This window comes from Trachypithecus francoisi, unplaced genomic scaffold, assembly GCF_009764315.1.
Source record: "Trachypithecus francoisi isolate TF-2019V2 unplaced genomic scaffold, Tfra_2.0 Lachesis_group5, whole genome shotgun sequence".
NCBI lineage: Eukaryota > Metazoa > Chordata > Mammalia > Primates > Cercopithecidae > Trachypithecus > Trachypithecus francoisi.
Genome location: NW_022681470.1, coordinates 86,053,899 through 86,073,760, shown reverse-complemented (window position 1 = coordinate 86,073,760; position 19,862 = coordinate 86,053,899). Strand labels below are relative to the sequence as shown.

General features: G+C 60.4%; 1 protein-coding gene across 48 annotated transcripts in view; it reads right to left on the bottom strand.

The window, feature by feature from the left end:
* The window catches only part of OBSCN (obscurin, cytoskeletal calmodulin and titin-interacting RhoGEF), a 163,184-nt gene that overhangs the window by 4,704 nt on the left and 138,618 nt on the right, over positions 1-19,862 (bottom strand). For 36 of the 48 annotated variants that reach the window (XM_033197474.1, XM_033197475.1, XM_033197467.1 and 33 more), the window contains 16 exons: positions 11,703-11,882; positions 8,804-8,903; positions 8,339-8,463; positions 7,711-7,823; positions 7,277-7,496; positions 7,007-7,088; positions 6,721-6,921; positions 5,946-6,006; positions 5,465-5,542; positions 4,984-5,156; positions 4,716-4,742; positions 3,894-4,046; positions 3,749-3,794; positions 3,231-3,308; positions 941-2,966; positions 22-102 (listed from right to left, as the gene is read on the bottom strand). In XM_033197474.1, coding sequence (XP_033053365.1) covers positions 22-102; positions 941-2,966; positions 3,231-3,308; positions 3,749-3,794; positions 3,894-4,046; positions 4,716-4,742; positions 4,984-5,156; positions 5,465-5,542; positions 5,946-6,006; positions 6,721-6,921; positions 7,007-7,088; positions 7,277-7,496; positions 7,711-7,823; positions 8,339-8,463; positions 8,804-8,903; positions 11,703-11,882 — 3,744 coding nt within the window. Of the gene's footprint in view, positions 1-21; positions 103-940; positions 2,967-3,230; positions 3,309-3,748; positions 3,795-3,893; positions 4,047-4,715; positions 4,743-4,983; positions 5,157-5,464; positions 5,543-5,945; positions 6,007-6,720; positions 6,922-7,006; positions 7,089-7,276; positions 7,497-7,710; positions 7,824-8,338; positions 8,464-8,803; positions 8,904-11,702; positions 11,883-13,204; positions 14,878-18,308; positions 18,352-19,862 lie in introns of those variants that run through there. The other 12 variants (XM_033197511.1, XM_033197512.1, XM_033197515.1 and 9 more) reach the window with 9 other exon arrangements.

Here is a 19,862-nt window from a genome sequence, read left to right as displayed (position 1 = left end):
CTCTGTGTTGGGCCTGCTCACCTCGGTCCCAGCTCTTCAGACCTGACGGCCGGAAGGAAGCAAGGCCTGGCTCCTTCCTGGGGGGCCCCTCCTTCTCCAGACCTGCAGGAGGAAGGGGGCCGATGAAGGTCATGGTCAGGAGGCCTGGCCCCTCTGGGTAGCACCAGCCGCCTCTGGCTGCAAGGACCCGGAGCAGCTGGGACAGGAAGCAACTGGGGTCGGCGGGCCCGCTGCCCACTCCCCAGACTTCCAGGCCACAGAGGAAACACGAATATCAGGCACCCTCCCCACCTCTAGGCACAGGGTCAGGAGGGTCCAGGGAGGACTATGTGGTTGGGGAGAACTATGGGGCTGTGAAGGGTTTTGGGGTTGGGAAGGGTTTTGGGTCAGGGAGGGCCTGAGGTCAGGAGAGTCTGGGGTCAGGTAGGGTATGGAGTTGGGGAGGGTCTGGGGTAAGGTAGGGTCTGGGGTCAGAGAGGACTATGGGGTCAAGGAGGACTCAGGAGGATCTGGGGTTAGGACAGTCTGCAGTCAGGCAGGATCTGGGGTTGGAAGAGTACAGCGTTGGGGTGTCTGGGGTCAGGGAGGGTCTGGGGCCAGTCGGGAGGACTCTGGGGTCAGGAAGGATTCTGGTTCAGGAAGACTCTGGCCCCTTCAAATGCTTTCCCCAGGGGCATACCACCTATAGCCTCCCCAGGCCTCCTCAGCTATGTTAGGTCCCAGGGCTGGGTCTCAGCTGCCCCGTGGGGAGGGTTGTCAGGGCTGGAGAGGTGACCCCAAGATTCAGAGACCTGAGGCAGGTATAGGAGGTGTGGGCAGCACCTGGACACCGGCGGGGGTGCCCCGGGGGCCTCCTGCCGTCACCTGGAGTGCAGTAACCCCAGGTACAGAATGGGGGCCCCTGGACGTGCAGGATGCCTGGGGTGGGGTGGGGGTTCACCTCCTGGCCTGCCCTTCAGGATCCGGGAGATGTGCTCCATGGAGGCCTTCACTCTCTCACGCAGCCCCCGCTCCGCAGGCTCATCCAGTGGCAGGTGCCTCCCAGGGAAGTGGAAGAGGCTGCGTGACAGTGAGGACCACTTGCACTTCCTGCCCATGGCAGCCTCCGCCAGCAGCGCATCCACGTCCTCTGGCTCCTCTGTGATCTCCAGGTCTGCGTGGGGGCCCATTTCACCTTGCCAGGGCCTCATAGGTCCCGGGAACTCGGCCAGCTCCTCCTCAGCCATGGGGGAGGGTGGCTCTGGCTGAGCAGGCTTGGGGACTTTCCTGAAGATCATAAACTCGAATGGGAGGTACTTGATGTCGTACAGGTCTGAGAGGTTGAGGTAGGCGGGGTCCACCTCGGAAATGTCCAGGGATATTGTGTCAGCCGCCTCCGCATCACCTAACAGGTCCTGGATCTGCACCAGGGAGACCTGCCCAACGTCCTCCCATGGGGTGGGCTCTGGAGAGCTCCTAGAGGGAGCTCTGCTGACCTCAGGCACAGGCCTTGCACTGATCTGGGGCAGTGGGCTCTCAGCCCTGGCCTCCTCCTGCTCCTCTGAGGACTGGGACACAGCCCAGGCTATCCTGGCCCACATGGGTCCCTGCCCCAGCATGCCCCCCGCATCTCCACCAAAGGCAAAGGCGCCATAGCCAGCCACACCTGCGTAGCCCCCGCGACATCCCAGGGAGAACTTCCGCGTGGTCACCTGTTCCTGAGGCCGCTGCAGGGTAGGTGTGGAGTCAGACAGATCCTCAGCCTCCTGGGACCAGCCCTCAGCATCGAGGGAGGGGCTAGGCTCTGTGCCCACCCGGGAGGAGCCCACCCTGAGGGAGGTCACTTGGGAAGAGCTCGCCTGGGAGGCTGACCCTGGGGAACTGCAGGGGCCAGGTTTTGGCCTCCCAGGAAGAGAGATGTCTCCAGGCCCCATCTTAGAGTCTAGCGGGGGGCTTGCTTTGGCAGGGGCAGGGGGTACCTGGGGCTGTCCCAAGAAGGGGCTTGAGGGTACTAAGGGGGCCTCTTTGCAAGATCCTAGAGGGAAGGAGCCAGGAGGGCATGGGGCAACTGCTGAGTGGGGGCTGCAGCCCTCCTGGGGGGCAGAACCCTGCTTGGCATGACAGAAAGGGGCTGGCTGCCCCCAAGGGTGGTCCAGGGATGGACTCTCTGGCTGAGCAGTGCCTGGGTGGCCACCAGTGGATGGAGGCTGCTTGTAGCCCTGAGGGTGCCCCATGTCCCTCATAGGGGCTCCCCCAGAGGGGGCTGAAGGCAGTCGCTGTGCCTCACAGCAGGCCTCTGGGGAGCGGCGTGGGGTGCTCGGAGGGTCATGTTCCGTGTCCAGGGAGCGGCTGTGGCCAGGAGCCAAGTGGGTGCCAGACGCAGGCAGCCGGAGGGCAGTCTCAAAGGAGGGGACTTTGGTCAGGAGGGTGGCCTGCTCCTCCCTGGCAGCTTCCTCCTCCAGCATGCAGTGCTCCATCAGTGGCTCGCGCAGGCCAGGCAGCGCCCCCGCAATGTACCCGCCCTTCAGCAGGTGCCGCCGCCGGGCCGGGTGCCGCCTGCTCCCCGGGGCCAGGGCCCCATGCTCAGGGCTCTCACCCGCCTGCTGGTAGAACAGGCTGCGGATGACGCTGTGCCGGGGTACACAGCCCTGGGCAGCTGGTGGCCCAGCACCCTCAGGAGATGCAGGCAGAGCTGAGGCCTCGGCAGAGGGCACAGTGGACTCGGCCTCCTCAGGCAGGCTGGCCGAGGGCCGCAGGAAGCCCCGGGGGTGCAGCAGTGGCGAGTGTGTAACCGGGGAGGGTGGCAGTGACTTAGCCCGGGCGAATGGGGCGAGCTCATTGTCAGAGGAGGAGGAGGAACTGGAGGAGCCACCAGTGTCCCTGCAGAGGTGCCGGGCCACACCGAGGGAGGGGCTCTCAGGAGGGCCCCGCAGCAGCTCAGGGATGGAGCGCATCACCAGGATGGACTTGTAGCTCATCAGGGAACGCTGGAACCGCATGGGGGCAGCAGGCATCAGGTGGGGAGACCCAGGAACTCTGGGTCCTCTGCCCCCAGGGCACAGTCATTCCGCCCTCCTGCACCATGGGACTCTGTGCACCCATCCCCACTGTGCCCAGCAGATGATTCCCATCTCCTTTCAGCATGCTCAAAGGAGCCCAGCCCCACTTCCCTGCACTCCTAGGTGCGCAGCTGGCCCTGTGGGGCCTCAGTTTCCCCTTCACTGGTCCCTACTCAGATGGTCACGGCTCACCTGCCAGCGACTTCGGGCCAGGAGGAACTTGAGCTGCTTGGTGTTGATGAAGTGGGCCTCCTCCGCAGGCATGGATTTCTGGGAGACCGAGGTGGGCAGCCACTTGGCAGGGAGACCATGGTGCCCTGATAGGGGCCCCTCCCATGATGGAAGCCCTGCTGGGCAGCCCCAGTCCTGGGATCCCCTGGGTCCAGGACACCATAGCCCTCACCCAAGATGTCCAGGTGGGGCAGATGGCAAAGACCAGAAGTCAGAGGTGACAGCGACCCCCTGTCCCTGAGCTCCTCGCAGTTCTCCCTGCCTCCTGCTGGGGGTTGGGGGCTGGGGCACTGAAATGTGGTTCCAGCTTGAGGTTCCCACAGCCCTCTCACTAATGTACAAGGACAAATGTCCTCTGGGCTGGGCAGAGTCCGGGCCACAGCCACAGTTCTGTGCTCACACGCCCTGTTGCCCAGAGGCCCTGCCCTTGTTGGCCTCTGGCTCCGCCTGCATAGTGTGGGGCTGACCCCGATACTCACCAGGAACCAGGGGTGGGAGAGGCACTGGGCTGCACTAGGCCGGGCCCTGCAGGGAGAGGTAGGCTCAGGAGGGGTCAGGTGGTCAGTTGCCCTCTGGGGCAGGGCTGACTGGCCCCGGGCAGGAGAAGCCTGGGGGCGCACTCACTGAGAGGCTCTCTGCAGTGTAGCCTTGATGAAGTCTTTGGCGTCTTCGCTGAGGTGGGCAGCCATGGGGCTGCTCCATGACACACGACCCTCCAGGATGTTCAGGAGGGTGGCACGGTCACTCTCGCCGGCAAATGGGGATGAGCAGGTCAGGCTGAAGGCAGAGGGAGGGTCCAGCCCTCAGATGAGGCCCTGACTGCGGATGGGCTCTTAGTCCCACTCCCATCTAGCTCTGAGAATCCCAGCAAGTTTCTCTGATTTGCCCAGAGAGATCCAGGCTCAGCTAGGAACAGGGACCCAGACCAAGCCTGGGGTATCTGGGCAGAAGGGATATAGGATCAGCTTGGGTGTGCACCAGCCTTAGTCTGAGATCGGGATACAGGCTCAGGCTGGGACAGGGATGTAGGGTCAGCCTGGCTGGGCACCAGCCTTAGTCTGAAATAGGGATCCAGTCTGGGGCAGGCATCAAGATCAGCCTGAATTAGGAATTAAGGATCAACTTGCTGAGGAGGTCCAGGCTATCTATACCACCGCCATCCTCAGGGCAGCAGTGGCTGTTATGAGTGACTGCTGGACAACCCCCAGTCCTGCAGGGCAGTGGCTTGGCTGCCTCATGACCCGGCACAGCCCTCTGATGACAGGGTGTTTGTGAGACCCTCTGGGCAGGAACCTCTTATCAGGGTTGGCTGACTGCCTGTTCCCAAGATAGTTGCCTCTTGGGTCTCGGGTCTCTGATCTGGGGAGCAGCCAGCGGTGCACATGCCCTCAGTGGGCCTACAAGGGAGGGGTCTTAAGTCAGCTGATGGGGCAGGGCTCTGCTCACCTGAGGTAGGAGATGACACCCATGGCCCTGCAAGACAAAACCACACATTGTGCGTCGCCCCAGGCCTGGCCCTCAGGTAAGAGGCACACACACACAGAAGTGGGGAGCCCAGGTCTGTAGGAGGAGACGGGTTCAGGGAGGACCCCTTGGCTGACCAGTAGGCTGCCTGCTGCCTCCCTGGGGCAGAGGAGAGGGCCCAGCCATCTGTGGGGACCGGCTTCCCAGAGAAGCTACAGACCCAGACCCATTGGCCCAGCCACCCACTCACCAGATGTCGGAGGCCTCGCTCACAGGGTTCTGCTGGATGATCTCGGGGGAGACGAACTCAGGGGAGCCGTACTGGCTGAACTGCAGCTCTGCTGGGGTGATGTTCTGGGCAAAGCCGAAGTCGCAGATTTTAATGTCTTCCCGGGCAGGATGCACCATCAGGATGTTAGAGGGCTGTCGGGGAGAGTTGGGAGTGGGTGAGAGCCGTGCCCTAAGGGGGTGACTCCTGGGGCTGGTGGGCCTGGTGAGGATACCCAGAGGCCCAGGGGCAGGGTGGGACAGTGGGGAGCACCTGATACAGCCATTTGGGGACAGCCTCTGCTCCACCAGAGCCACACCCCACTCGAAAGGGCTGCCTGGAGGTGGTGAGCTCCCCGTCCCTGGAGGCAAGCAAGCCCTCTCAGTGAAGCTGGGAGTGGTGAGCCTGCCCCACTGGCCTGCAGGTCCCAGGCTCTGGGGTGCAGCGATGAGGACATACGAACCTTTATGTCCAGGTGGAGAACGCCGTGGCTGTGCAGGTAGTGCAGCCCCTCCACCAGCTGCTGGATGTAGACCTTGACCTGTAGCAAGGGCTGCTGTTCAGGTGGGAGCCCAGCCCCAGCCTCCCTCTCCACTTCAAGTCCAGCCTCCTCCTGACTTCGGCAGCTGATATGCAAAGCCGTCCTGGGTCCTGTGTGCCCCTAAGCCAGGAGATCCCTCAAAGGTGGGGAGAATACGACGGACTTGTGAACCTCAGTGGGGGAGGGGCGGGCTGCGCTGGTCAGCTGGCCAGGTGAGGCGGAGTGGCAGGCCGTGTAGAGCCTGACTGAGGGGTCAACATGCCCTGGAGGCCCTAGGGAGCCCCCAGAGGCCCCTGAGCTAGAGAGGGCTGTGACTGGGACTGTATCTGCAGGGACCTGGTGTCTGAAAGGGGCCTGGGGTAGGGTGCATGGCTGGGGCAGTGAAAGGCAGCGGCCCAGTCACCTCGGCCTCTGTCACCACGCCCTTCCTGAACAGGCGGTCCAGCAGCTCCTCGGATGAGCACCTGGGATCCCATCAAGGAAAAGCAGGCTTGGGAGGCTGAAACCTGCCTGCCCCCAGAAACCCACACTCACAATGAGGTGGCCAGGACTATGGGCACATCTGATCTCTGGGGGCAGCAGGGGGTGATGCTCAGGGTTGAGGAGAGTGGAACGGGGACCCCTCTGAACCCCAGATGGCATGCAGCCCTGAAAAGGGAGGGGCTGCAGGCTGAGGCTGGGGACTGAGGCCAGTCACTGCACTGGCACAGTGGAAGGGGGCATCCTGTCCCCTCTGTACAGAGGCCATCCAGCACCCTCTCCCTGCAAAGAGGACAACGACTTGGGGCAGTGGGGCATGTGTCCGGCTGACACCCTGTTAAGAGCACCGGAGGACAGAGGAGACCTCCAAGACAAGGCCATGTGGGTGGCAGGGTGTGCCCCAGAGTAGCCAGGCCAAGCAGCTCCTTCCTCTCTAAGAGGCTATCTACAGAGTGGGAGCGGACCACCACCATCCCTGCTGAGGGCATCAGGTCATCAGGGCCAGCTAGCCACCAGTACCCCCTGGGGACTCCAGTCACTGCCCCGTGGAACAGAAGACTCCCCACCCAAATTCCCGGCTGGATGGCTGTCGCCACCACCCAGCCAGGCAGGGGACACCAAGCACATGGCTCCTCTGAGCCCTGGCCTGGCCCTGCATGCCCCTCCTCAAGCCCTCTCAGGGGCTGAGGGCAGGATACAGCTCCAGGATGAGGATGAGGGTCTTGCGGGTCTCAAACTGGTCCAGCAGCCCCGTGACCAGCGGGTGGCTCAGCGTGGCCAGGATGTCTCGCTCCCTGTATGCCTGGGCCTGAGTTCTGCTCCGCAGGGGGATGAACTTGGCAGCGCACAAGATCTTGTTTCCTTTGTGCTGCACTCTTTTCACGAAGCCAAACACACCCCTAGGAAAGAGGGAGTGAGGGGAGCCCAGGTGGCCTGGGGAAAGGCGCCATCTGGCAGTCCAGGGGAAAGGGGGCTGGGTGCTACCTTCCAATCTCCTCCTTGACCTCATAGAAGGAGTGCAGCTTCCTCCGGTGGCTTTGCTTCTCTGAGTCCACCTCATTGTCCCCTAAAGAGTAGGAAGCGGCTGGTATGGGCAAAGGTGACCACCCTGATCCCCACGGAACCCAGTGCTGTGGTGTTAATGGGAGCTGCTTCCTGGACCCAAGACTATGGGACCACACCCACCCAGGGACCACACCCACCCAGGTACCACCCATGGGAAGAGAGGTTGCCCCATGGAGACAAGACCTGTACCTGGCCAGCCCAGCTGCAGAGCCTGGGCCCAGGAGGGGTCGACCAACTCACCCCCAAGCACCAACAGCTCTGCCTTGCAGAGCACCTGGCCACCAGCGTTTTGGGCCAGGCAGGTATAAACACCGGCATCCTTCGAGGCCACATGCCTCAGCACCAGGGAGTATGTGGTGCCTTCTTGCTGCTGGCTAAGCCGGGTGCTGTCCACCAGCTGGACGCTGTCCTGGAGGCACAGGATCGGCAGGGCTGCCATCAGCCCACTCTGGGGGACCCCATCACCCCACCCTTCACTGAGCAGTGCTTCCGACACCTGCTGTGTGTCCAGTCTGGAGGGGATGTGGGAGGAAGTGCACAGTGTGGACTGCACCCATCTCCCGTGGGTCCCCCAGATCCTGGGGCCATCCCCGAATCTCGCCCACCTGGACCTGCACACCTACCTTGTACCAGGTCACCGAGGGCTGTGGGTCGCCCTCAATGACAGCCTCGAATTGGGCTGTTGTGCCTGTCTGTGCCTGCACATCCTCGATGGTTACCTGCATGGATGGGGGCCCTGGGAGGGCAGGGAGGGAACCATGGAAACCACCTCACCAGCCACACAACCCTGGGTGCCAGCCACAGCCCACCATGCCTGGGTGGTTGTTGAGGCCCTGAGATACACTGTGGGCAACTGAACGCCCCCCACAGCCCAAGCAACAGCACCCCATCCTGACTGCCCAGGCTTCTGACAGTTAGGGGTGCTCCTTCAATGGAACCACTGCCTCTTCCCACTCTGACCTCAGCTGGCCAGGTGATCAGGAGGAGTTGGTGGGGCCAGCAGAGCTCACTAACTTGGCTGCCGTTCTCAGGGACAGGGTCCTATGAACACCAAGTTCACTGCCACTTGCGTCTCCCCAGTGGAGGGTTCTGGCCCCTCTGAGGGGACACAGTGAGTAGAATGTGGGCGTCCCAGGCTGGGGCAGGGCTGAGACAGGCTGGGTGGCCATTTGCAGATGTGCAAATGCCCCCCAGCCCTGGGCAGGGGGTATGGGGATCACACTTATAACCCAGCTGGGCCCAACCCCGTACTTGCGGTGTGTGTGTGGATGGACTGGTATGTGTAGGTCCTCTCTGTGGTCTCCGTGACCACGTGGCTGTGGACATCCCAGAGCAGCTCCCCTGTGCCTGCCCCAGGCCTGGCTGCACCCTCCATCCTGGGGTTAGGAAGTGGGGTGAGGCTCTGCCGGGCCCCCACACATTCTCCCGATGAGATAGGGTATCCCTGCTCATCACCACTCGGAAGGGGCTGCAGCAAAGCCCCTCTGGGATGAGATGTACAGACGGGGGCCCAACCTTTAGTGTGGAAGGGGGCCCCCAACACCTCTCATCCCAAGGGTGGCCTCTCCTCCCAGACCCGCCATGCCTGGGGTGGCTGCTGGCAAAGAGTGGAGGGCTGTGAGGACACCGCGGTAACTCGTGCCCTACCCTGCCTGCCCGGAGATGTCCCCTGGGGGTTGGTCCCCACTGCAGGACCCAGCAGTCTGGGGCGGTTACCGAATGGGCACAGTCCATTCCTGGGCTCTGGCAATGGCCTCTGGCTCCTGCTCTGGGCCTTCGTGGAGGAGGGGCTGTGGCACCCTCTGGGGCACAGCTGCTGGGAGATGAGGGCCTCATGAGATGGAGCCCAGGTGGTACCTGCAACAGGTCCCCACATTCCCAGGCTAGGAAAGCCCAGGCAGAGCTTTGGGCTCCGGGGGCCCTGGGCCGTGGGTGAGATCCTGGCAAGGTCCTAGGCCTCAAACCCAGTACCCAGCCCACAGCTCAAGCATGTGCAGTTAGCCACCCTGCACAGCCCAGGTGCCAAGCACCCTCCATATCTGACCTGGTGCCACCAGCCCCGAGGGTCCCCTGCCCACCCGCCAGGCTTACAACTGGATGTGGTGGCCTCTGCCCTCTAGAACACTCCCTGACAGCCAGACAGGGCAGGCAGCTCTGTCTCAGCACCGTGTGTGCCAGGAGCATTCAACAGTTCCTAGCATGCAAGCAATGGTGGGCAGGATCCAGAGGGCCATGGCATCACCCCATGGGGCTGCCCAGAGGTCACAGGTAGGGCCCTTGACACCGCTCCACCCAGCTGTGAGAGAGAGGACAAGAGAGACCCAGGGCAGACTGGGTAGAGGAGTGGGGCTCGGGACAGCTCCGGCCGGCGGCACAGGCAGCACAGGCAGGGCAGGTGGCTGTGGGAGTACACTTGAGCTTCAAGCAGGTGGACAAGTGGGAAGGGTGTCCGCCACAGGCAGGGCGGGTGGGGTCATGGCCAGAGCAGGCCAACCCATTCCCACTCTGCAGAAGCATCGGGCAGAGTGAACGAGCGTCAGGCCTGTGAAGGAGCCCACGATCTGCTCCGATGGGCCAAGCGGCACGGCACCTGGGGCGGGTTTGTCTGCTCAACCACTGTGGCCCTGGCACACAGCCCATTGGATGTGGCAGGGTGCACTCCACCCACAAGGCAGAGTTCGAGTGAGGGCCAGGGCTAGTCCTCCCAGACCCCTGCCCCAGCCTCTGCCTGTCCTTCCCTTACGGACACCGGCCTTTGGTCACTGCATGGGGAAGAGTGACAGGCAGAAGAATGAGAAGAGACCATTTCCCAGGGTGACAGGGATGCCGTGCCCCTTCTCCTGGGCCAGGCCTTGCGCCCAGCCAGCCCCGTGATAGGCAAACGGAGCAAATGTACACCAAGTTGGGGCCTAGAGAGACGCCTCTTGGCCCTAGGTGGCCCCAGGGTGCCCAGGCAGCTAGAGGGAGGAGCCTGCGCTCATTGAAGGCCTGGGGGCTTCCGTGCCTCTTGTAGGGAAGCAGACCTGAGGGGCTGGCCTTCTCATCTCACTGGGGAAGGCGGCTTGCTTGCCCCGAACCCTATGCCACCTAGCCCTGCGGGAGGCCACAGAAGCAGCATAGGGACTGTGGGACTGTTGGAGCATGTGTTCAGGGGATTAAGCGTGAGACCATGGTGGGGGACTGTCCTGTGCTGTCCTTGGGGAGGGCACTGAGCCCTGGAGGTCTCATCCTGTTTGGTTCCAGCCTGATGGCCTTTCTCCAAGGTGATGGAACCAGGTAGGGGTGGCCAGGGAGGCTGCATCAGGGAAGGCCCTGCAAGATGGTGTGGGGTGACCAGAGTGGGTAGGCACACAGGATGCAAGGCCGTGATGGTCTTTTGTGTGAAGACAACCAAGGCTGGGGCTGGGCCAAATGAGAAGGAGAAGGGCACGGATCCGAGAAGCCCACAGAAGCAAGATGCAGAGGACGTTGGACGGGGCAGGGGAGGAGCCTGGCTGCCCTCCTGCCCCAGCTCTGGCCTCGCTTCAGCCCTGTCCTCATGGCTCTCTGGACGCCTGACTCCAGGCCCCCATCCACCTGCGGTGAGCAGCAGGGACTTGGATGAGATTCCCCCAACCCAGGCCTCAGTTTCCCCAGATGCACTATCTGTCCCTTTAGGAAAAGTTCCTTGATCGGGGACCTGAGGACCGGGCTGGAGTGAGGCCAGGGCTCGGGCATGTTGGCAGCCAGGCTCACACCCGTAATCCCAGCACTTTGGGAAGCTGAGGCAGGAGAATGGCTTGAACCCAGGAGTTTGAGAGCAGCCTGGGCAACACAGCAAGACCCCATCTCTACCCCAAAATAAAAAAAATTAGCTGGGCATGGTGGCATGCACCTGTAGTCCCAGCTACTTGGGAGGCTGAGGTGAGAGAATCACTTAAACCCAGGAGGTTGGGGCTGCAGTGAGCTGTGGTCGCACCCCTGCACACTGCAATCCAGCCTAGGTGACAGAGCAAGACCCCATCCGAAAGACAAAAAAAGAAGAAGCGGTTAAAGTGCTTCATAACAGGAGAACCCCAACACCTGGGGGAAGGGGCTTGGGTGATCATAACACCTGGGGGAAGGGGCTTGAGTGACCCACAGAGCTGGCTCTTGTAGCAGCCAGTCTGGTCTGGTCTGTTTCGGGTACTGGCTGCTTCTGCCCCTCCCTCCTCCACCCCCTCCTCCTTTCCTGTCTTCTGCCCCCTCCATCCCTTTCCTCCTCTCCCTCTTCTCCCGTCTCCTCCTCCCCTTTCTCACCCCCTGCTCCCCCTCCTCCCTGTCCACTGAGGAGCACAGGGCACCTGAATTTGCCATCACAGGCTAACCATGGGAAGCCTCTGGCTCCTGGAACAGATTCAGAGCAGGAGGAACCTTCCAGAACCCATTCTGTGCCTAGATTCAGACGGGGAAACTGAGGCCAAGCAAGAGGTAGGCTTGGCCCAGGACCCCCAGTGCATGGAGCCACTGGGATTCCAAATCGGAGTCACTGGGGCCTAGTCAGTTCATGCCCATGTGATGGGTACCCTTCACGTTGCACAGCCAGGTTGGGGTCAATCCCTGGGGGTCTTAATGTCAGCATGCGTCTGGGCCTCACCGGGTGCCTCCGAAAATCTGGTGACTGGAGGTTGGGAGCCGGTTTCCTGGAGTGCAGGTGCCCCCCCAGGGCAGGGGCCGGGGCCAGTGAGGTCCCCTGTGAAGGGGCCTGGCACCCTGGGGCCCAGCAGTCTCTCCAGGACGGATGTGATCTCCTGGTCCACTCGCTCCAGGGTGGTGTCTGTAGAAGAGGCAGATGAGTGCAGAGCAGGTGAGACCCAGGGGTCTGGGATAGCTGCAGCCTCCAGAGGGGTCTCCAGGAACCCCGTCCCCCTCCTCAGAGACTGCCCAGGTGGTCCAACACTGGGGTCCTCCCCACCCACTCCCCTCTCAGGAGACTGCCTGGAGGTGGAGGCCTGGGACACAGAGAGGAAACAAACCACAGACCCATGCTGCAGGCAGGCACTTCCTCCTCCTAGACTCCCTGCGAGCTCAGGCCCATCCTCCCCGGGAACCTTCGGGAGAGTGTCACCACCTCTAGGGAGCAGCCGGGCCTGGATACCCGCCCCAAGCCCTGGCTCTGCCAGTGATTGCAACCCCCCACCAGGGCTGGCCTCTCCTCAAACCTGGGCACAGCCTGGTGCCAAGGCGAGAACCAGAGGAAGCTTGGGTTCAGTGGGTGTCCAGGTGGCCATGACCGTGGACCCCTCTCTGGGGATGGGCCCTCCCTCCCAGGGCAGCCCCTGCCTGAACTCGCCTGTCAGGGGCTTTCTCTCCACCTGTGACCCAAATCTGCCCTCCCTTCCACCTGCAACCCCAGCCCCGGCTGCCCCACCTGGCCCCTTGCTGGCTGCAAGAGACTCCTCTAGAGCCCTGCTGGGCATGGTCCCCACTGGCAGCTCCCCCTCAGCAGCCTCCCTGTCCACCTGGCCATCAGCCATGCACCTCGCACACGGGTCCAGCAGGTCACCTGCCCCAAGCCTCCCGCCTTGTTTGTGTCTTCAAGCCCTTGCTGAGGGCCCTTGCTGCATCCCCAGTCGCCAGCCTGGAGAGGAGACCTGGGCTGCTCTCTACATTGCCAGGGCACCCTCCTCTCTACCTTCCTCACTCCAATGCAGTCAGCAGGACCCCTGGGCCAGCCTCGGAGCTGGAGGGCTTGGGGTTGTCCTCTAATGGTGCTGGGATCGTCCGGCCAGAGACAATGAAGGATCCCTGATGCTGAGATCCTGAGCCCCACGGGGTCACCACATCCCCACGTCTGCCATGACAACAGTCCCCACTGCCCAGGGCTGGGGAAGGCCTGTCTGGTACCCAGCATGCTAGGAAGGAGCATGATTGGCTATTCTGGCCATGCCGTGTGCCCCTGTGAGTGGCCCCTCCATGATGGGAACCAGCTGTCGCAGGTCCACTCAGGGACCCCAGGGTGGGCCAGGACTCCACAGGCAGTGGCCAGCCAGGTGACCTCACAGTCAAGGGCAGATGAGGGTATGGGCTCCCCTGAGGGCTGCAGGTGGAGGGGACCCAGGGCTGCCCAGTGGAGAGGCAAGGAGAGTCAGAGAGGTGTGCAGGAAGCTACTTTATTCTTGCTGAGAGACAGGCTGCTGCCCACACACAGACCCCATGTCCACCCTGCAGAGAAGGCCAGGAGGGCCTGCAGAGCTGGGAAGCAGCCACCCAAGGGTCTCAGTCACCAAGACTGCAGAAGAGGCAAGGCCATGCCAGGCCTGGCAGCTGTGGCCAGGAGGGATGGACCAGGCCCATGTGGAACAGGACAAATGCCCAAGGCCATATCCTTCGTCCACAGTCCCGAGGCTCCTGCCAGGCTGAGAGGAAACAGCCCAGAGCTCTCAGGTCTTTGAGCCAGTCATTCTGACGTTACAAGCGCCACCCAGTCCTCCTGGCTGAAGCTGAGTGAGGTAAGAAGGGCCCGGGACCAGTGACAGGGAGGCCCTCAGGAGGCTCCTAGGGGCTGCTGCTGAGGCTGGGCAGCATCCTAGGCCTCAAGGGCATGTCCCTCTCCCTGCTGCCCCAAGCTACCACGGCAGCAGCATCAGGGCTGTGCCCCCTCATCCCCATCCTTGTCTGGGCAGATGTGAAGGGTGACCGTCTCCCCCACTGTCCCAAAGTTGACGGTCTGGGTGCAAAGTTCTGTGGTGAAGCTGCTCTGACCACTGTCCACAGAACGCCGGATGCGAGTGCAGAAAGACTGCGTCCAGGGAGCACTGCCCACAGGTCGAGCCAGGGCCTCCCGCAAGAGGAAGGAGGTGCCCTCAAGGCTACAGACCTGGGGTCCTGGTGGTGATGCCCCACGGAGCTCAGGCCTAAAGAGGCCAAGAGGGCCTCGGGGACCCAGTGCATGCCCCACACTGAGCAGCACAGGCTGCCCCACCGTGGGCTCCCCGATCTCTCTCTGGATCACTGAGACCTCGCAGGGAGGGTCATCAGGGGCGCTGGGCCCAGGGCCACCACAACGGAAGGTCTCCCCTTCCCCAGGCACGTAATCTTCCAGGTCAGCCAGTGTCAGCACGCGGCCATTGTGCGTGAGGATCTTGGGGTCACGATCCCCAAGGCTGTGTGTGTCCTGGGACTCCTCCGTCACAAAGGCATCTCCGTCTTCCCCCTCTTCCTCTCCCGCCTCCTCCATGGTGCACTCCTCCTCCAGGGTGACGCCGGTCTCCTCCAGCTCCAGGCTGCCCACGTCAGAAGCAGCCCAGTCCACACTGCCTCTGGCATCCATGCGGAAGACGAAGGGCTCTCTGACGCTGACCATGGCTGCGCCCTGGGCCCAGGCCTCCTGGGCCAGCAGTTTGTTGTTGGAGTTGTTGGAATTGGGGTCCCCTCTGGGGGTCGCACGGGGCAGCGTGAAGAGATGCCCTGATGAGCTCCTGGGTACCTCTCTGGTGGGAGACACACCCTGCGGGCCCATCTTCTTCACCCGGACTTCAATGGTCTCCTCCACCTCCACCCACTTGGGCTGAGACCCCGAGAGTCTGGGCAGAGCTGGAGAGTGGGCCTCGGCCTCTGTCACGTACAGTGTGGGCACCACGGGTTTCTGGCCTGGCTCTGCCTCAGGCCTGCAGGGCTGGCCAGCCCCTGGGAGGTACAGCAGGTCAGGGGCCAGTAGGCCCGGCCTCAGCGGGCTGGCAGAGCAGTGGGAAGGTGAGCGGGAGGGGGACTTGCTGGGGGACCGTCGTTGGCCACGTGGGCTCTTCACCACAGTGGTGATGGTCTCTTCTCTGGGGGAAGGAGGAGAGGGCCCGAGAAAAGATGGGCTCTTACGCCAGGGCAGCGTAAGAGCTCAGGTTATTGCACCAGCAAGCGAGCGGTGAGAGTGCACAAAGAACTCTTACACATGCATGTGAGCCCAACCTGTAGAGTCCCCCACCCCCTGCCATAGAACCAAAGAAACAAAGCACAAGATCCCATGTGGCCAACCTCAGTCTCTGGTGTGCAGATCTGAAAACAAGAGGTGAGGTACGTGGGGAGGCCCGTGCCGCACTGCAAAGGCAAGTGCCTCCAAAAACTGGGTCACATCCTGAGTGCAGTGGCCCCAGTGACAGTCTCCCCTCCAGGTCCATCCCACCAGCAGGCTTTGTGCTTTGTATCATGGGGGACGGTGAGTGGCCAACTCTAAGAGGGCAGGGACTGCACACCCTGAAAATCCTCAGCCAGGGATGGGCTGGACAGCTCATGCCGCGGGGGCGGGGTGGGGGCTGAGCTCAGACCTTTTCTCCTAGCCTTTGGGTCTGAGAGTGTGAGGCCTTGAAAGGCTTTAGGCAGGCCAAGAAAGAAACCTGGCTGGATACCTGGCCCCCAGACTTGGCTTGGCCGTGATGAGCCATGTGCCATCAGACAAGCCCTTCCTCCTGCCTGGTTCCATCTCCCAAAATGGGACTGGGGTGGAGTGATGGAGGCAGAATGCAAGGTCGGCTGTATGTGGCTGTGCATGGAGCACTTTGCAAGTTCTCTTGTCTGACTCTGCAGTAACCTGGGAGAGGGTCTGATCCCACTTTATAGGGGACAGAGAGGCTCAAAGAGGCTCAAAATCTGCCTGGGGCCAAGAGGGAGAAGTGCAGCAGTCAGCCCAGGTCCTCCTCTGGTGCCCAGTGTCCCTGACCTTGCTGAGCACTGAGAGCAAACTGAGTAACAGGTAGGGAAGCAGAACGTGCTGAGTAACACACAACACATATCAGTTCCCTGCCTATTACTCATTTTTCCCTCAGCCCTGCACTTCCCTCAAGCTCAGGACAAGGAATGTGGCATGTATGAGGTGACAAAGTTGTCACCAAGTGAGCTACTGCCAGCTGTCTTCTTTGTCCAAGGTACTGCCTCTCTCTTGTTTAGCTTTGCTTTTGTCTAATTCAGGGCTCCATCTGGAAGCAGTTGCTCCCAGGGATGAGCCCAGAGATGTGTGACCACCCCTTGGGGTGCACAGCAATGACAGGTCTTGCCTCCTCCAGCCCTCAGCTATTAAGGAGGGAGTGATGTATTCCACTTAACTGATGGGGAAGCTGAGGCTCAGAGATGTGGCCCACTCATACCCACAGGCTGCTTTCCTGCCTCACACCCAGGCTCTAGGGCAGTACGCTTGTGGCTGAGAGCCTGGACCAGGCCCCATCTGCTCACCTCACATTGCCCGATCTGCTGATGCAGGGTGGTAAGTTGAGTGCAGCCCAACAGGTGGATGGGGATGGGGACTCCTAAATATCCCCCCAAATGCTGGACTCACTGCTACCCCCACAAGGACACATGGGCATCCTGTACTGATACTGCAAGCACAGCACATGGGGTCTGCCTCCAAGCCCTGTTTCCTTCTCGGGTCTACTGCCTCCCTGGTGCCTCTTCCCGTGTGGTCCACCCTTGGGTTCAGCGCCATGCCTATGCAGTTGGCTCCCTCCATTCCTCAAGCTGAGTGGGTAAATTATTCTTGCATGGTGAGGGTTCCCACCTTCCTAAGCCTGGAACAGAGTGGACTTGTATGCTTGTAAATCACCTGGTCCTCCCTTCCCTAGGCATGAGTCGCCTCTGAAGCTTTGCCAGTGGGGCATTCTGGCTCCATCTCTGCTCCTCCATTTTCTTATCCATAAAATGTAGATAATAATAGTGCTCCCAAAGGGACAAAATGTAGAACTAATCTATGTGAGGCTCTGGCACCATTGCATACCTCCAGGAGTGGGGTGCTTACGAGCATCCAGGCAGTCCCATCTATTGTGGGGTGGCATCATAGGAGCAACTTGCTTTAGGGAAGGAGGGAGAAAGCCAAGGAAGGGTTAACCCAGGATCTCAACAAATGTCTGGCAATGGGATTTTCCTATAATAGGGCCAACTGAAGGCCCCTTTTGGAGGTTGTAGGCCCCTTGAGAACTAAGAGTTTTCCCGTGCTGGAGCTTCTCAGCCATCTGGCCTTAGGAAACCACAGTTTTTCCTGCCTCCTGGCTTTTGCAAGCTCTTCCATCACTCCCACCTGCACACACCTTCTATTGGAAGTCCTCTCAGATTATTCAGGTCAAAACCAACCCTACATTTATGGGTTCACCCAGTTCTGGTCCTCTTGTGTTACTTCAGCAGCAGCAGCATGTGTGATTTTGCTAAATCCTTGAGGCACTGAAGGATGAAGAAAGGGACGGTGGGCGTGGCACTGGGGAAGTGGGATCTCCGCTGGCTTCCAATCATTAGCCACCCGGAGCTAACCTCCTCTCTTCCCTGAACTTCAGTTTCTCCATCTTCCAAATGTGAAAATCAGGCTTAGGGGACCTCTAAGGGCCCTAAGGCTGTGCTGTCCACTATGAGTGTACTATGTAAATTAAATTCAAATGAACAAAAATTAAAATTTAAAATTTGTCCTTCAATCATACTAGACACATTCCAGATGCTTCAAAAGACGCATGTAGCTAGTGGCTACTGTAGTGGACAGGGGAGATATAGAACATTTCTTTTTATTTTTTTTCAAGACAGAGCTTGCTCTATTACCCACGCTGGAGTGCGGTGGCGTGATCTTGGCTCACTGCAACTTCTGCCTCCCAGGTTCAAGCAATTCTCCTGCCTCAGCCTCCCGAGTAGCTGGGATTACAAGGGCCCGCCACCACACACGGCTAATTTTTGTATTTTTAGTAGAGACAGGGTTTCACCATGTTGGCCAGGCTGGTCTCGAACTCCTGACCTCAGGTGATCCACCCACCTTGGCCTCCTAAAGTGCTGGGATTACAGGCGTGCACCACTGTGCCCAGCCGATATAGAACATTTCTATCATCACAGAAAGTTCTGTTGGACAACACTGTTGTAAATCCCAGGGTGCTGAGGATTAGAATTCTGTCTCTCGCCCACTGAGGAAAGCAGCTCTCAGGCCTAGCACCTGATGAATCCCTGGATGAACCACTGTGAAGTGTGTGGAGTAAATCTACTCTGCTGAAACAGTGGGACCATGGAGTGTACTGAGGCCCTGGAAGAGAGAGCTGTGAAGTGTGGAGGTAATCGAGGCCCCAGGGGAAGGCGCCTATGCAAGGTAACTGCAAGTACCTGTAAGGTGCTGGCAGTCAGAGGGTGAATGTTATGTGAGCAGACAGGCGGCAAGCAGGTGGCTAGGCCACACAGGCATGATCCAGGCAGGTCAGTGGCATGCAGGAGGCACTGCAGTCAGAAGGAAGGTTAGGAACACGCCTGCACTTACATGATGACGGTTTTCTTGGGGACTTTAGTCTCTTGCTCAGTGACTACAAAGAAAACAGTCGGAATAGCGAGGGTTACAGACCAGCCAGTGCCGGGGGCTGAGCTATCTGAGTGGCACAGCATTATAGTCACCTGCTAAGCTGCCCCTGGGCAGGCTGTCTACTCAGAGCCCCAGTTCTCTGGTCTCTAACATGGAGGTGATGATGCCTGTCCTGAGTGGCTGTGGAATGAGGGCTGAGGACAATGTGTCCCCTCGTGAAGGCAGGACCCACTGTCCCTCTCGAGGGTCTTGCAGGGTCTTGAGGGTCTGGGGGGAGAATGAAGACCCTACCTATGCTCCCAGCACAGAAATCCCAGCTTCTCCTTCAACCCATGTGCCAAGGGAGCCCTGTGAATTTGTCGGACCTACAATCCCACTTCTCAGACACAGAAACCAAGTCCTAGAAGGGAATACATGGCCTGTGGCTGCATAGGGAGCCAGCAGCTACACTGAGGCTGAGGTAGCTGGGGCCTCTGTTACAAAAAGTCCTCAAGAGAGAGGGACTCTGGAGTCCTGAAAGTGGCACACCTGAGCTTTGTGGCACAAAGCCACAGAAGTCCTGCCAAGAACAGCCCCAGGGGATGCCTGGGCAGGGTGCTAAGCTCCAAGTGAGCGTCAGCCCAAATCTCCCTATAGGAGCATCCTCAGTCCACATACTCCATGGTCTCTCCTGGTTTTCCTAGCTGCCTTCCTCCCCAGAGCCAGCAGGATGGGGCCTGTGGTTCCAGATATGGGATGGGACGCATCTGGGATCAGGCAGCTCCTCCTTCCAGTTCACCTCAAGGACTCCTCCTCTGCAGCTCCCGGGCAGAATCATCAGGACACAAAGATGGCCCTCTCCCAGCCCTAGCCAGCTGGCCAGTGGGCAGTCCACAGGCCACTAGCACCTTCACATCTCAGTGACCCTTCCCAGCACCCTGAGGGAAAAAAACAAGCAGGAGGCCCAGAAAAGTCAAGTAACGTAGCCTGGGGCACACGGCCTCACAGCTCTGGGTCGGGGGTGGGACACCGTCTGCTTTGCTAGATTGCCATGTGGAGAAAGGCTTTACACCTGTCTCAGATAAGAAGCACGTGAATTTCAGGGACTACCTGCATCTATATGTACACTTGCAAGCCACACGTACTGTGCATTTCTGGGCACATACATGTGCAAGTGTGTGTATGTGCACAGATGTATGTGCATGCATGTGTGTGCATGCACATGTATACATATGTGTAAGTGTGTATTTCACAGGCTCCCCCCGGAGAGAGGAGTGCCCATGGGAGGAGACAATGAAATCTAACCAAAAGGCTCTGTGTGTTTAGACTAAGCTGACCTCAGAGAAAGCCAAGGTGTCCACCACCTGCAGGCCAGTGATGGAAACTGCAGAGTGATGGGAAAATCCAGGGCCTCCCCACTCATCCTCCCTGTACTTGGGGCTGACAGCCAGGCACCTCTGGGCCCATATACTCTCTGGCACCTTCATTCATGTACCTAAACTGCCACCTGATCGGCTGTGGGCCAGAGTGAGTATT